Here is a 16872-nt window from a genome sequence, read left to right on the forward strand (position 1 = left end):
GAAGACAAGAACAAGCTCTGGTGAATGCAAACTGAAGGGAAGTTATTTACAAATAACAAAAAGAAGAGACAATGAAGCTTTGAGGTTCAGATGGAGGTAGAATAAAAGATAATCAGATAATGTGGATCTACATTTTCTGTAGCTTCCAATGGACAGGTAATCAAGAATTTAGGATTATTTTTCTGACATTTTCTTCAGACTATTGTAAGAATGCTGAATGATGATAATTCATTTTAAAATATTATATGCATTTGTTTAGCTACAATTAAGAAATATTTAAAGGATTGGAATTTTTTTAAAAGATTTTTTTATTTGTTTATTTCACAGACAGATCACAAATAGGCAGAGAAGCAGGCAGAGAGAAAGAGGAGGAGGCAGGCTCCCTGCTGAGCAGCGAGCCCGACGCAGGACTCGATCCCAGGACCCTGGGATCATGACCTGAGCTGAAGGCAGAGGCTTTAACCCACTGAGCCACCCAGGCGTCCCTAAAGGATTGGAATTAAGTAAAACATTCAATGTTTGAAATAGGCCAAAATTAGAATCATCATTTTAGAATGAGGAATTAGTCATCTAACAAAAAAATTATAGGATTCATAAAGTAATTTAATTAACATATAAAAATATAGTATCTCGGGTTCACAATACTATGCCTGCCATGACACTTAATAAAATACTAAGACATTCAAACTCCAATGTTCCTAAATTTGTCAATACCATAATATTACAAAGAATATTTTTGGGGCGCCTGGGTGGCTCAGTGGGTTAAAGCCTCTGCCTTCGACTCAGGTCATGATCTCAGGGTCCTGGGATCCAGTCCCGCATCAGGCTCTCTGCTTAGGGGGGAGCCTGCTGCCTCCTCTCTCTCTGCCTGCCTCTCTGCCTAACTGTGATCTCTGTCTGTCAAATAAATAAATAAATAAATAAATCTTTTTAGAAGAAGAATATTTTACAGATATATTTAGCAATTTCATATGAAAATATATTCTCTTAAAAGCATAATAATAATTTCTGCTTTACAAAATACAGTAATACAAATTTAGGGAAAAAACTGGCCTTTTTATGATAAATCCAAACTTCTTTTCAAACATCAAAATCAATTCAGAATAGAATTTTAGAATTACCATCTGGATATGAAGAAATAATGTGACCATCTTTCATAGTCATTTTTAAATTATTCACAAAGGATTTTGATTAGTTTAGCTACTACATGCACATTGAGACTATTTCCAAGTAGACGGTAACGCTGTTTCACTGTTATCTTCTCAGGAAATCCTAGAAAAGAGAGATAATAATTTACAATATGGTCATTTAAAATATTAACTTTCAAAGATAAAAGGATGATGTATCTTTTTGTAAGAACACAGTGGTCATTCACATAAATAAGTCCCTAAAATCTCCATGAAATTCAACTAACAAGTGAGAATTTGAAGCCAAAAATATAAGGTTACATTGGGTACATAATGTGATATTATCATGTCATATAACATACTATACTCAGTGTACACATAAGTATACCATAACATCCATGAAACTCATCAAAATCTGTATTTTAAAGCATGTCAGGAAAAGTAGTGGCTACCATTATTTCACAGTTGTTTTCCTTTACTTAATAACAGATTTATGGGGGCACCTGGGTGGCTCAGTTGGTTAAGCCACTGCCTTCAGCTCAGGTCGTGATCCTGGAGTTCCAGGATCGAGTCCTGCATCGGGTTCCCAGCTCCACAGGGAGTCTGCTTCTCCCTCTGACCTTCTCCCCTCTCATGCTTTCTCTCTCTCAAATAAATAAATAAAATCTTAAAAAAAATTTAACTTTATAGACATAAAATTTATAGACATAAAATTCACCCTTTTAAAGGGTGCTTTAAAGACATAAAATTCAAAAAGCTTTATAGACATAAAATTCACCCTTTTAAAATGTAAAATTCAGTGGTTTTTCGAATAGTCAGAGTTTTGCAAACATCTCCACTATTTAATTCTAGAACATTTTTATTACCTCAAAAAGAAAGCTGGCCCACAGCTAACATCATACTCAAAAGTAAAAAGCTAAACATTTTCCTCTAAGTTCAGGAACAAGACAGGGATGCCAACTCTTGCCACTTTTACTCAACATAGTATTGGAAGTCATAGTACTGGAAGCCAGAGCAATTAGGCAAAGAGAGAGATAACAGGCATCCAAAATGGAAAGGAAAAAGCAAAACTGTCACAATTTACTGATGACATGATATTACATATATAAAACCCAAAGACTCCACCAAAAAGAGCTGTCAGAACTAATAAATGAAATCAGTGAAGTTTCAGGATACAAAATTAATATACAAAGTTCTCTTGTGTTTCTATATACTGATAACAAACTATCAGAAAGAGGAATTAACAATCCCACTTACAATTCCATCAAAAAGAATAAAATACCTAAGAATAAATTTAATCAAGGTTGTAAAAGATCTGTACACATAAAAGATTGTAAGAAACAGATGAAAGAAATGAAAGAAGACACAAATGGAAAGATAGTACGTGCTCATGGACTGGAAGAAGTATTAGTAAAATGTCTACCATCCAAAGTCTACATATTCAAGGCAATACCTAGCATCATTCCAATGGCATTTTTCACAGAAGTGGAATACACTATCTTAAATTCATACAGAATTACAAAGGACCCTAAATAGCAAAGCCATCTTGTGAAGGAATAAAGCTGGAAACTCTGCTCTGATACACAAAACTTAACTCAAAATGGATTAAAGACTAGAATGGAAGACCTTTTAGGAAGAAAACACAGGCAGTAAAATAAGCTCCTTGACATCTTGGCAACAATTTTTTGGACCTGACAAAGGAAAGGCAAAAAAAGTAAAAATAAATAAGAGGGACTACAACAAATTAAAAAGCTTCCACACAACAAAGCAGAGAAAACCATCAACAAAAGGAAAACGCAATCTACTGAATGGGAGAAAATATTTGCAAATCATATATCTAATAAAGGGTTAATATGCAAAATATACTGAGGGAAGGTATATTGGTATAGCCACTATGTAAAACAGTATGAAGTTTCCCCCAACAAATTAAAAATAGAACTACCATATGATCTAGTAATTTTACTTCTGGGTATTTATAGGGTAAAAATGAAAACACTAATTTTAAAAGATATATACACCCCATGTCCATTGCAGCTTTATTTACAATATCCAAGATATGAAAACAACCCCCCCCCACAGGAATACTATTTAGTCATAAAAAAAAGAATGGAATCTCGCCATTTCCAACAATACAGATGGACCTTGAGGGCATTATACTATATGAAGTCAATCAGAGAAAAAAGGACAAATACTCTATGATCTCACTTATATGTGGAATCTAAGAAACAAAGCAACATGGTGGACCAATACTCCCTCCTCTTTATAACTAAACAGTATTCTACTGCATGGATATAACACATTTTATTTATCCATTTATCCACTGATAGACACTGGGTTGTTTCTACTTTTTGATTATGAATAATGCTGTTATAAATATTGTATACATTTTTGCATGGACATGTTTTCAGCTCTCTTGGGTATATATTCCTGGGGGTGAAAATGCAGACTCATGCAGTAACTACATGTCTAACATTTGAGGAACTCCCAAACTGTTCTCCAAAGTGGCTGCACCATTTTATACTCCCACCAGCAGTGTATAAGGGATCTGATTTCTCCACATCTTTGTCGACACTGTTATTGCTTGTCTTTTTGTGAAATGGTATCTTCTTGTGGCTTTGATTTACATTTCCCTAATAACTAATGATGCAGACATCTTTTCATGTGCTTATTGGTCGTTAGTCTGTCTTATTTGTTAAATACCTATTCAAATCCTTCACCCAATTTTAATTGAATTATTTTTCTTTTTATTGTTGAGTTGTGAGAGGTTTTTTTTTTTAAGATTTTATTTATTTATTTGACAAAGAGACAAGCAGGCAGAGTGGCAAAGGGAGAGGGAGAAGCAGACTCCCCACTGAGCAGGAAGCCCGATGTGGGGCTCAATCCCAGAACTCTGGGATCATGACCAAGCCAAAGGCAGTCACTTAACCTACTAAGCCACCCAGACACCCTGAGAGTTCTTTATATATTCTGGACACAAATCTCTCACAGTTGTTTTTTATATTCTGTTTCCACAAATGTGCTTTCTCATATTGGACTTCCATTTGCTATATTCTTTTTTAAAACAAATTGGCCCACAGTTACAAAATTTGCTAGAACAAAGCCTTGCAAATACCAACATAAAAGACTGTCCATGAAATATACACTATAATGTTAGTTACAATTTTCTTATTCAGTATCCTTTGGCATAGCAATTAAACAAAGGAAAAGCAATTTATATAATAAAATATAAGAAATAATTTAAAAGTATTAAGAAAATTAAATTATATATTATGTACAGACCAGAAGGAAGAATTGATTATGATAAAGTTGCTTCATCAACACTTGACATTATAGTTATTGCAGTAAAATAAGTGATTACATAATAAAATTATATTTGCAATTGAACAAGATCATAAAACTGCTATTATAAAGATAACATGTCTTAGGTAAGCACATTAGTTATCTAAAAAAATTATTTCATTCAACTTAGCCAGAGACACAGATAGATCACAGCCTTAGAATATTCCAGGGATGACCTTTTGTAATACTAAGATTATATCACAAGGTAAGAAAGGTTTAAAAGCAAACAAGTCAGATTTATAAAAATTATATATATATGAGGGGTGTATTTTATATACAGGTATAACTTTTTAAAATGAAAAGGTGACTTTTTAAAAACTGGTACATTAAAAATAAAAATAATCTTCAAAAACAAAGAAACATAGCATTAACAAGGTCAAGATAGTAGTTTTCATTCTGTAAGTGTAGGTTAGTGGCCTCTTCCAAAGCTTGCTATCTCACAAATACATGCCACTAGCCATAAAAAGAACCAGCACAAAATGTATGAAAGGATCAATGCAAATCCATCATTGACCACAGACAAACAACTCAAACAATGCCCGTTCCAGATTCAGAGTCAATCATGTTGGAAGCAAACATGAAGGACAGTCTGTCAGAGAGGGACAGTGGTGACATCAATCAAGCCTGATTATACAAATATATCACATATTTTAAAAGAAGGTCAAGCAATTAAAAAGCCTTTCTTGTATGTATTATACATATATTTTCAGAGAGCTGTGAAAAACCCTAATTTACCTATGTAAAATTTTTAAATGATGAAAAAAAAAAACCCTGCAAGGCTATAAAAGCAAATAAATGTCCATCATTCTAAAAATAAAAGCTGACATTTAAATTTTATAATGTGTTACAGATAGCGTGTAAACATTTTATATATGTTAACTCAATGGTCACGAAGACCCTATGAAGTTGGTTTTGTGACTACCCCCATTCTACAGAGGTGTAAACTAAAGCAGAGGGGTTAAGGTGCTGCTGGGATTCAAACCCAGTCAGTCTGACTCTAGGGTCCACGCCAAGTGTCAGTATTTCTGCAGTGATTAGCACTGCTTAAAGATATATGTACTCAAAACACAGGAATTAGTTATTAGATAATAAATCACTTCATTCTTTAGTGCTATGGAAAGTGCCTTTGATTATTTATCTTAAAAAAGGGAAAAAAAAAACAGTAAGCAAAAAGACAGACTGGGAATAAAATTCCTGAGTCCAATTCTCAGCTCTTTATTTGTTTTATGATGTTCTCACTCAATTTTGTGACATAGACTAGGACAAGGAAAGTTTGTGTTTTTCTTAAATAACACTCCCCACGATATTTGTGATTGAATGAGATCACCAAGAGAAAGGCAGAGAGTTACAAAACAAACCTGGTTGCTGTGACTACACCCCGAGAACCAAATACCAGGAGGACAAATTATACAGTCAGTTTACCCCCCATGTACAGAAGGATGTGTTCCAAAACTTCATCTGTAAATCCATTATTTAGAATTTAAAACACGCTCTATTTAACCCATTATTCACTTCAAAAATAGGACTGTATTAATATTGTAACAATACTGGACTTCAAAAAGTTTGGCTTTTCTGCATTCAAACCCCCAGAGTTATTTTTGATAACTCTATTCCTCTTTGTGCAGTCCTGAAAGCATGTTAGAGAAGTCTGTCTTTCCTCGGTCACCACGAGCCACTTACTGGCCACACACCCACCCCAGCCTACAAAACTGATGGCATCAGTACCGTGGAGAGCACAGGCGCTGGGAAGGAGAGATCAGGGATGGGGCAGGCACTCGACAAGGCCAGGGCCATGTGTCCAATCTCCTAAAGGCAACAACACCTGGATTTCCTGGACTGCAAAGGATTTAGGACTACATCTTTCTCATTCTGCTACTGTATCTTCCTTTCTGTTTTTGAGACTCCCTGCCTCAGACTCTACAATCATTTTGTCCATTCTGTGCTCCCGAGTCACCCTTTCTTTCCATTAGGAACACTCTTTCCCAGACTCCTTCTCTCTTCTCTACTCATAGGGAAGAGAAAAGGTGCATAACTGATAGCATGTGTCTCTGAAGAGAATAAATACAAATATGCTTACCACCAAAAAAATAAATTAATTCCTCAACAACCTTTTAATTTCTTCATAAAAAGGACAATTCTGGCATTCTCTCACAAGATCTAGTGTGGGGTTGGTTATTAGAACACGACTTCTGGAATCAAGAAAATAAAGCCAGAGACAGACATGCTATTAACAACCATCTGTGGGGAGAGGTGAGAAAAATTGCAGTTTGGGCTCACCTTTCCCAAAACCACTCGGGACCAGTACTAGAGTAAAGGGAGAGAGCATAGAGGCTGAAGGGAATGGACTTCGGCAGGTTAAGAACAAAAGCAGAAAGAGGGAAGGAAAATGTCAAAAATGGCCTGATCAGGAAAGGAAGGTTCCTTACATCCATCTGTCTGGGCAAAGGTTTATTCATAAAATACACCTGTGAGTCCTTATTGAACCCTAGCACTTTTAATAAACAAAAGCTTGGGTCTGCATGTATCCCACATACCGAACTCTGAAGGAAATCCAAGGAGATTTGCTATTTCTTTAGGAGTGAAATACCGAAGTTTAAGCATTAACAATTTTGTTATCTTTTCTTCTTGTGGCAAATTGGTAAGGGATTTGTAGATATCCTCAATCTGTAAGAAAACAGCCAAGATAACTGATAAAGTAGAGTGCAAGTAGATTTGTGAAGATAAGATCATCTCTTGTGAGAAGCCTCAAAAAGGATGAACACGCGGCAGAATGTCTCTTGCAATGAATTCCGTAACTGGCTCATCAATGGCAATATAAACTTTGAAAATGAAATGTTTGAAAAGGAAATGCTTAATGTTGAACAAATCAGAAAACTTTCAGTTTCCCTGTCATTTTTGATCCCTCAAAAATTAAATCATAAGAAAAAAACAATGGCAATATGACATAAAAGAAATACACTGAAAGATATGAAAAAGAAATCTTAATCAACAAATGAAATCAACTTCACAATGCTAACAAGTAGATCACTAAAATGTTTGCTGTTTATGATCAATTTCATCAAATTATTTTCTTAAAATGATAAAATACCTTTGGTAAAAATAAATTCTCACATCCATTTGCCTCTAATAGGAATTTTACCATGGGTAAATTTTACAAATGGTAAGAGTTTAATTCAGTATAAAAGAAGATAACATGATTTCTCTTCAAAATTATTCGAAAGGATAAAATGTTTTTGCAGCATATCAAGCTTATTTTCAATTATTTTACAACTGAAGTATAAATAAAGAGTCTTGCTAAGATGTAGATTTCTTTCCCTAAAAGGTAGCTTTATAGTGTGTGATCCAAGGGAATATTAAGATATTAGTGCATAATTTTAGAGAACATTAACTCTTGTATGCTACATCTCAATTTACTCATTTCGGAGTAAAAAGAATACCAAAGGTGAAAATAAGAAAAGAGAAAGTGAAACATAAAATATTTTTTGTACAGAAAGTAATCTAGCAACAACAAATAAAAAGAGACTTACTGTAAAGAATTATAGAGATTATGTATACGAGTAATATGTATATTCATTCCCAATTAAACACGAAAAATTATTTTAATATTTCCAAATTTTAAGTATTAAATAGGTTTATTTAAAATAATTTTCAAATATTTTAGTTCTAAAGCATATAAAATACCTGCACATCCTCTGTGGTCTGTAACACAGATCCTGTCCCTTCTATGTAGCTTCCATAACTGAAAGATTAACACATGTATTATGCAGCATCTAATGTATTAGTTAATGTCAAATTTCTCAAATATTTCTTGAATGAATTAATCAATCTACATAGTTATATCCTTCTGAAAGAGTATGAAACACATAAAAATGCTCTGTAAGTAAAAAATTCCTGGGTGGAAGACACAAGATCATTCTATTTAAAATTCTAGACACTAAAGTTGGCATAGTATTTTGAGTTGTGTAAAAACCACTTTGAATTATGCATTATTAATTATCATTTCTCTCTCTGTATTGCCAGTTTCTTAATGTTCATCACTAGAAAGCATGCACTTGTTAAGACTTTATATCCAAATGCTATTCAATACTGGCATCCCTGCCACATTAAACCAAATGTTAAGTAGGTGAAAATAAATTGCTACTATTTTTTATAATGCCTGATCCATCACTTCTCCTCATGAACTGAGAAGCCCACTCTCCAGTGCCGTGACAAACACAGGCCCCTTGAACATGCGTCTGCCTCCTACTGTGATGCAGTGTTTTCTCTCTTCTTCATACAACAAAGAGACTGTTGTATAAAAAACTGTATTAAAAGTTTAAAAAGCTAGCAAGATATAAGTAATATTTCTTCTCCTAGGATCACTGCCAAACTAGCTGTTCAATATATTATCATAAATTTTTTCCCAAATGGATCAATTTAAAATACAAAGGCACACCACAGAAAAATACCTTTGCAAGTCTGTTTTCTCATATGCATGGGTGTGTATGTGTATATGCCTGTTTATATTATCTACACTAAAATAGACTTTTATAGTAAGGCTTCCTTTATACCATCTTTATAATTACAAACGAATTTCAAGGTTGTTTTTTATTACCAAATTGATAAGTCTTGTCTTATCATCCTTGGAAACATACAACAGCTGAGTAAAGTCTTTTAAGGCAATGCAAAGCAATAAACCAGTTGCCGTGGAAGTACAAGGGCAGAACATGATAAAATCAAAATAAATCTGGTATGCTTGTATTGGGACATAGCATGCATGAAAGCTAACTAGTGGGTGAAAAGAGAAAGTCTGAAGTTTCAAATCATACAATTATTCATCAAATGAGGTTGAGTGACATTAACAAAGCGGAGCTAGGGATCTTTTATAAAATTTTCTGGAAAGGCCTAACTTTCCCCTTCTTTGTAGGTTTGTAAAAAATTGATGAAAAACATATTAACATTCAAAAAATAACCCAAAGGTAGCCAATAAAAGGCATTATGATATACCATGAGAAAGGGAAAGTTCTTTATGTATTCATATGTTATAATATCCTGTTTATACTGTGTATGAAAAAAGTACGTATTAAGTTAGATATAGTATATTACCATTTACTTTAAAAAGAGGGGTAAAATATACATGTGTATTTAAATACACCCTCACACACCATATCTTTGGGAGATAAGACAGTAAACTGAAATCTCTGGTTCCATGTAAGAAGGAAAATTGAATGAGCAAGAGATAGGGAAAGGAGCCTCACAATCTTTGTACCTTTGAATTTTGAACCATAAAAATATATTATTTTTTTAAAAAACTGAATAAAATTTAAGCATGCTTTAATATGCACCAGATGATTTAACTTTATTTCTAGATATTAAAATTTAATTTCTTCTTATATATTGATCATGAGAGTGGACATAAATTTTTGAGGTGTGATGTGCCATGAAAAGAAAGGTGCTAAAAAGCAGCAATTCAATATCTACAGAAACCATGTTTCCACCACGGGTAATTAAGCTCTTATGAAGGTCACCAAACAAATGGCATTGTGTTTTATGAGCACTTTTGTGGGTTGCGCACATAATGTTCTGCCAGAAGGAATTTTCACTCGTGCATTCTATTGGAACACGAAAGCAGGCAATTAAGGGCAAAAAGGAAAAAAAAAAAAAATCATTCCAGCAGAAACATTTTGTAAAATGCTCCTTGTTTTGAGAAGAACTGAAAGAAATGATAGCCATAAAAACCTGGTTGTTTTGAATAACCCATTTTCAGAGTCTCCTTAAAACCTACCCTTTGGTAAAGCATGTGGACCTTCTGCACGTGGGCTTCACAATGTCAAACAAAAGAGCATATCGCAGCAATGACTTTGGCGGTAAAAAATACTGATTCACGTCAACATCATCTTCAAGAAAATCTTTTAGCATTTGCACAGAGAGATCACTGTCCTGGTGATGTTTCCGGTCAATTTCTTCTAAAGTTTCAAGCTTAAAAAGAATGGTCTCTTTTCCAGAACACGGTCTGCTCTTATCAGAGCAAATATTTGGTTCAATTTTCTTTCTTTCCATTTTATCTTCTGCATCTATTCTATTTCTTTCTGGATGTTCAGATTCAATTTTGGGAAACTCCGTCAGTACCTGGCGTTAAGTGAAAATAAACAGCCTGTTAAAAGCTTTCTTAAAAATGAATGACAAAGGAGTACCTGGGTGGTGCCTGGGTGACTCAGTGGGTTAAAGCATCTGCCTTCAGCTCAGGTCATTATCCCAGGGTCCTAGGATCCAGACCCACACCAGGCTCTCTGCTCAGCAGGGACCCTGCTTCACCCTCTCTCTCTCTGCTTGCCTCTCTGCCTACTTGTGATCTCTGTCTGTCAAATAAATAAATAAAATCTTTTAAAAGGGAGGGGGCACCTGGGTGGCTCAGTGGGTTAAAGCCTCTGCCTTTAGCTCAGGTCATGGTCCCGGGATCCTGGGATCGAGCCCCGCATCGGGCTCTCTGCTCAGGAGGGAGCCTGCTTCTCCCCTCCTCCCCACCTGTGTGTCTGCCTACTTGTGATCTCTGTCAAGTAAATAAATAAAATCTTAAAAAAAAATAAATAAAAAAGACTGGCAAGAACATCCCTCCAATATGTTTGACCTGATCGGTGAGAACTGGTGTTAAAAAAAAAAAAAAAAAAAAAATGACAAATAATGTCTAGTCAACATTATGCAAAAAATGTCTTTAGCCTTTATAGAGTTGTCATTAAAAACATAGGAATTGTGATTCACTTGTATGTGCACAAGTTATTGTAAGTTTTTCATCATATAGCTATAGTGTCATCAGATTAGAACTGATTTATTCCATGGAGTTACTGCTTGCTGTATTTATTAATAAAAACATTCAACAAAGCAATAGGAAGTTCAAATATGGTGCTGTATCTATATTCAGTATACTTCCTATTTCTTTGTTGAATTATTAATATACAGTATCATATTTAAAAAAGAAGTTTAGAAAGTAACATTAGGTATGAATAAGTAATGGGAATAAAAGGCACAGCATTAAAAAAAAAAAGAAAGTAACATTAACATTTCCAAAAAGTGTGCATTGGTTCAAATTTTGCCATACTCCTTCACTAAAAATGAAAAACTAGAATATACCCATGATCTAGAGGAAAACTAGTAATTCAAAAAAGGAAAGCCCTTTTTACCCTGAAAGGTTATTTCTACTCATGAGCCCCATAGGAAAACCGTGTCCTGTAAAATAGGTAACCATGCATAACAAATGTCCTATTTTGTAAAAGAAAAATAGTTCCCGGAATTTTTAATGCTAATGTCTTTGTTAATTTATATTGTTTTTGGAATTTATATATTGTTTATATATTTATATATTTTTATATTGTTTATATATTGTTTTTGGAATTGACCACCATGGAAGGGGAGATTTCTGGTACCGTATGGCAAGGAATCCAAATGATACTGACCCGCTAATAGTAGGACATGACTTAGGAGAGCTTCACTAAATCACTGAAATTCTGTTTTCCATAGCAATTTTGACAAAAAGATGTACAGGTGCTTGCATAATTAGAGATCCTATCTAGCAACTGAGTATTTTATTCTAGCTTGTACTAATCACTATATTTTAATCAATGAAGGCTAAATAGCACTGACTTCAAAGAAAATGCAACCAATGTGTTAAAATACTGTTAAGCCATTGTTAGGACAGTGTAATGAATTTTATCAAAAATAATCAATGGGGGGTGCCTGGGTGGCTCAGTCAGTCAAGCATCTGCCTTCAGCTTGGGTCATGATCCCAGCATCCTGGGATCAAGCCCCTCATTGGGTTCCCTGCTGGGTGGAGAGCCTGCTTTTCCCTCTCCCTCTGCCTGACACTGCCTACTTGCTCTCTCTCTCTCTCTCTGTCAAACAAATAAATAAATAAAAACTTAAAAAAAAAATCAGTGGCTTGTATTGGGTGGAAAATGACATACAAAATAGCCAATTGTCAAAGGGGAAATGATAGCAGAAAAGGAGGATAACAGCATTGAGGATAGTTTTTTTTTTTAAACTTTTAACTTACATTTTTTTTCTAGTAATGAAAGAAAAGGTGTTTTTTATCTTGTTTAAAACAATAAAAACATCATCAGGAGAGGAAAAAGTTCTAGGAAATAGACCTAGGCCATGGTATATATTATAGGCTCAATAGGAGACACGTAAGCTTCCACAAATTAGTTCTTGAAAAAATTAGCAGACTGAGATACACTTATAATAGATTAATATTAATAATAATAATAATAATAATAATAATACCTGACCAGGGGCTTGAAAAGGTAATGGTTCTGACTGAAGCTTTGCAATAAGGAAATACCGGAGCCTTGAATTTGGAATGCCAAGCTGGAGTAAAGCAGAGCAGTTAGTTACTATAGAGATCTGCATCAACTGTTGCACCTATCAGAAAAACTCATACAGGCATGCATTTAGTTTCTGCCAGAAAAAAATCTGTTATTGATATGTGGAAGACTCTTTTGTAGCAAATTCTTAAACCTTTTAAATTGGTGCTTTGTACCTTTATTTGAATGAACAGAGATTGAATCTGATGAGTCATATGCCTTTGAGTCACTTTCATTTTCTATTTCCCAGATAATAAGTTACATATTCTCACATTCATTATTAATAATAATCATAAAAAATAAAATTCAAATATAGCTACTGGCTATTTATTGCCTCACTTCATTAAAAAAGGAGGATGCATTAAATTTTAAAAGTTAGAAGGCAATAACTATGAAATAAACTTAATGAGATCACACATAATGCCAATTTCCATACTTCATGTACATCTAATTTTTGAAATGGGTTTTCTTTTAATTTCAGGGCAAATAACTGTATAACAGGCTAATGATAATAAAAGGCTAACAAACACAATGACAAAAGAAAAAATAAATGGTGATGCTCATAATATAAAAGATCTACCAAATGTCATAACCACTTCAATTTCATATTCATGAAATAAAAGCAATGTTTGCATTTTACTTTTTATTTTATTCTATTTTATTTTAATTCCAGTATAGTTAACACACAGTGTTATATTAGTTTCAGGTGTAGAATTTAGTTATTTCTCACTTACATACAATACCCAGTGCTCATCACAACGGAACCCCTTAATCCCCACGCCCTGTTTAACCCGTTCCTCCACCACTTGCCCTATCCCTGGCAACTATCAGTTTGTTCTCTACAGTTAAAAGTCTGTTTCTTGGCTTGTCTTTTTTTCCTTTGTTCATTTGTTTTCTTTCTTAAATTCCACATATAAGTAAAACCATATGATATTTGTCTTTCTCTGACTGACCTAGTTTGCTTAGCATGTATACCCTCTAGCTCCATCACATGATTGCAAATGGCAAGATTTCATGGTGTTTGCATTTTTAATGGTATGTCCCCCCAAAAAACTAATTAGAAAACTGTCATATGTTCATTTGTTTTTGTATTTTGGATGATTCTGAATTATTATCAAACTATAGAACACCTGATTTGGAACTACCAAATGTGACAGATTTTGAAAACAAACTATCCTTTATTTTCTGTGCGAAAAGTAATTTATATTCTCGGGACCCCTGGGTGGCACAGTCCGGTAAGTGTTTGCCTTTGGCTCAAGTCCTGATCCCAGGGACCCCGCCCCATGTCAGGCTCCTTGTTCAGCAGGGAGCCTGCTTGTTCCTCTGCCTTCCCTTCCCCCTGCTTGTGCTCTCTCTGTCAAATAAAGAAATAAAATATTTTAAAAGAAAGAGAGATGTATATTCTCTCTTCAAGCTATATAACATTTTCCATAAAATATGTATAAAAAAGCTATATGCCTGTACAATATTCTTTAGAAAGTAAGACCTATGCCTGAACAATTCCAAGATTTAAGTATAATATCATTCAAAACAGATCTATTTTCTTTATTGAGTCAAATTCACTTTAGGAAAATGTATAGGGAGGCACCTGGGTGGTTCAACTGTTAAGAGATTAGAATGCCTTCAGCTCAGGTCATGATCCCAGGGGCCTGGGATGGAGCTCTGTGGGGGGGCTCCCTGCTCTGCGGAAAGCCTGCTTCTGCCACTCCAAGTCTCTCTGCTTATGTTCCTCTCTAACTCTCTTTCTGTCAAATACATAAATAAAATCTTAAAAATAAAAAAAAAGGAAAGGAAAATGTATAGGAAAATTAATAATTGTGATACCTACAGATGTTGGAGATAACAGAAATTCCTGGTACTGAAAACCACAATTTTCTAATGTTTGTATTAATAGGTCTCTGAAAAGAAAAAATAAGAGAAGAAAGAAAAGTTTTCACCCAATAGTTGGAAATGGGGTTCTCATATAAAAAATTATACGTAACTTCATTTTATGTGAAAACTGTATCTCCACCCAAATTGTTTAGAAACTGAATGACCCTAGGTCATAATTATTAAGTCCAGTACTTGAGAAATTATATTTCTCAAAAAAAAGATAGGGATGATTTCTATGATAAATAAGTAAAGCTGCCAGATAATTTATCCCACCTGGGGCAGTATTCTATCCAGAGTTAGAATCACTAGCCTACTGATGTTAAATTTGCTACTGGGATGGGCCTCTATCTGTATGTAGCAAAACAGATGGGGGAGCAATGATCAGACAGTAGCCAGTTCAAGGACAAGGATACTTTCTGGCTGAGCTACCATCTGAAAGTGCTCTGACCCAGGGCTTACTTCTCCTAACTGCAGGTCAGAAAATGCCTATCAACAGGGACATTTCTTACTAAGAATATTTCTACGTCCAAAGAACAGGTAGCACATTAGCAGCTAAAACTGAGTGCTTATTCTGCAAAAATTCAAACATATCAGAATGGGAATCAGGTGATCTAACTTTTTGAAACTTTATATTTATTAGTCAAAATCAGTATTAATGACTAAAATATATAATATATGTAAAATGTCAGAATATATGGTTTATTTTTAAGATCTTTATTTCACAATGGCTCTTACAATATGCCAAGTCTAAGATGAACACAATACAAATAATAAATACATCTTTACCTTGTAGAGGATACTTCAAAGCCTTTAACATTTTCTAAAAGAATATATTTCGGTAATTTTTGTAATCTAAAACAAAAACAAAAACAAATACAATTCTAATCACGTCATTACTAAGAAGTAAGAAATAAAGAAAATCCTTACTTGTGGGAGATATGAGGTAAGTAATTTTCTGCACTCTTTTTTATAAAAGGATTTTATAGAGGATAGAGACAACTTATATTTTATTCATTTTCCCCATAAAAATGGCATAGCTACCAAAGTTACCATTTGAAATGTTAATTTCCACTGAAATTTATCAGAAAACATGGGTTCATACAGAGGCTCTGAACTGTGCAACTCAAAGGGCTGCCATTGACAAATAAATAAATAAAATCTTTAAAAAAAAATTTAAATTTAATAAAAAAGGGCTGCCATTTATATAGAACGGCAGCTTCTAGGGTTAGCACAAGTTTCCGGGCCTTGGGCAACAGCATTCACCAACATTAGCATGATTTGCATCAATACTGTAAGGAGAGGCAACAGAATTTAGCTATTAAACTGTAATTCCCTGTCACTCACTACAGTGGCAACCACGGAATTGGCAAACACTTGCAGTTACTCTATCAGTCATGGCAGAAGAAGATAAATGATGTGCACAGTATCTGAAGGCTGTATTATAAGATGCTAATCTCTATAAAATGACAAATATCACATTCTTCCAGATCCAAAGTTTTAAATTTAAGGTAAGCTTGTACAAAATTTTTACCTTGGGAGAATATCCAGGATATATAAGAGGCTATTTGTCCTTGGGTCTGTCACATCACCTTGCAGGCCAATTCTAAAGAATAAAGAAGGTACAAATAAAATAAAATTCATCAAGAATCTTCCTTACATCAAGATACCTAATCACTTTTAAAACATCAAAACTGAGAGAACTGAAATTAGTTGGTCTCCACAAAAAATATGATCATCTTTGTTGCTATAGAGAACAAAATGCATGTATTCACTTAATTAAAATGAAAAAAGCCTTGCTTATCTAATAAATATGCTTATTATAAAACAATATGCCAAATGACTTATATGAGGCAAAGAAGAACAAAATAATCAATAGAGAATAAAATCAATTACCCTCTTAAAATCACTTTGTTTAGAAAAGACCCACATATACCACACACACACAATTGGTTGATGACACCTTTTGCTCTGTCCCACATGAGAAAACAAAAGTTCAGATGAATGAGCTGGTTGGGTAGGGCGGCAGCATACAGTAATGGCATTGATAACTAATCACCACCGAAGCAGACCATAGTAGGTAAAACCAAGACAATTTTGTCCAATGCACAAGGTAAGGACATAACCTGAATGCTTGATTCTACAAGCAGGAGTTACAACTTGGTTAGACTAACTAGGTCAGAACGGGACATGTAAATAGC

General features: G+C 34.2%; 1 protein-coding gene across 4 annotated transcripts in view; it reads right to left on the reverse strand.

The window, feature by feature from the left end:
• Positions 1–916: 916 nt before the first annotated feature.
• TRDMT1 (tRNA aspartic acid methyltransferase 1) overlaps positions 917–16872 on the reverse strand; it is a 65314-nt gene continuing 49358 nt past the window's right edge. For all 4 annotated transcript variants that reach the window (XM_044226476.1, XM_044226475.1, XM_044226473.1 and 1 more), the window contains 8 exons: positions 16206–16277; positions 15461–15526; positions 14631–14700; positions 12723–12806; positions 10231–10574; positions 8148–8205; positions 7001–7130; positions 917–1272 (listed from right to left, as the gene is read on the reverse strand). In XM_044226476.1, coding sequence (XP_044082411.1) covers positions 1172–1272; positions 7001–7130; positions 8148–8205; positions 10231–10574; positions 12723–12806; positions 14631–14700; positions 15461–15526; positions 16206–16277 — 925 coding nt within the window. In that variant the 3' untranslated portion in view covers positions 917–1171. The remainder of the gene's footprint in view (positions 1273–7000; positions 7131–8147; positions 8206–10230; positions 10575–12722; positions 12807–14630; positions 14701–15460; positions 15527–16205; positions 16278–16872) is intronic.

The sequence above is a fragment of the Neovison vison genome, chromosome 12, assembly GCF_020171115.1.
Source record: "Neovison vison isolate M4711 chromosome 12, ASM_NN_V1, whole genome shotgun sequence".
NCBI classification, from domain to species: domain Eukaryota; kingdom Metazoa; phylum Chordata; class Mammalia; order Carnivora; family Mustelidae; genus Neogale; species Neogale vison.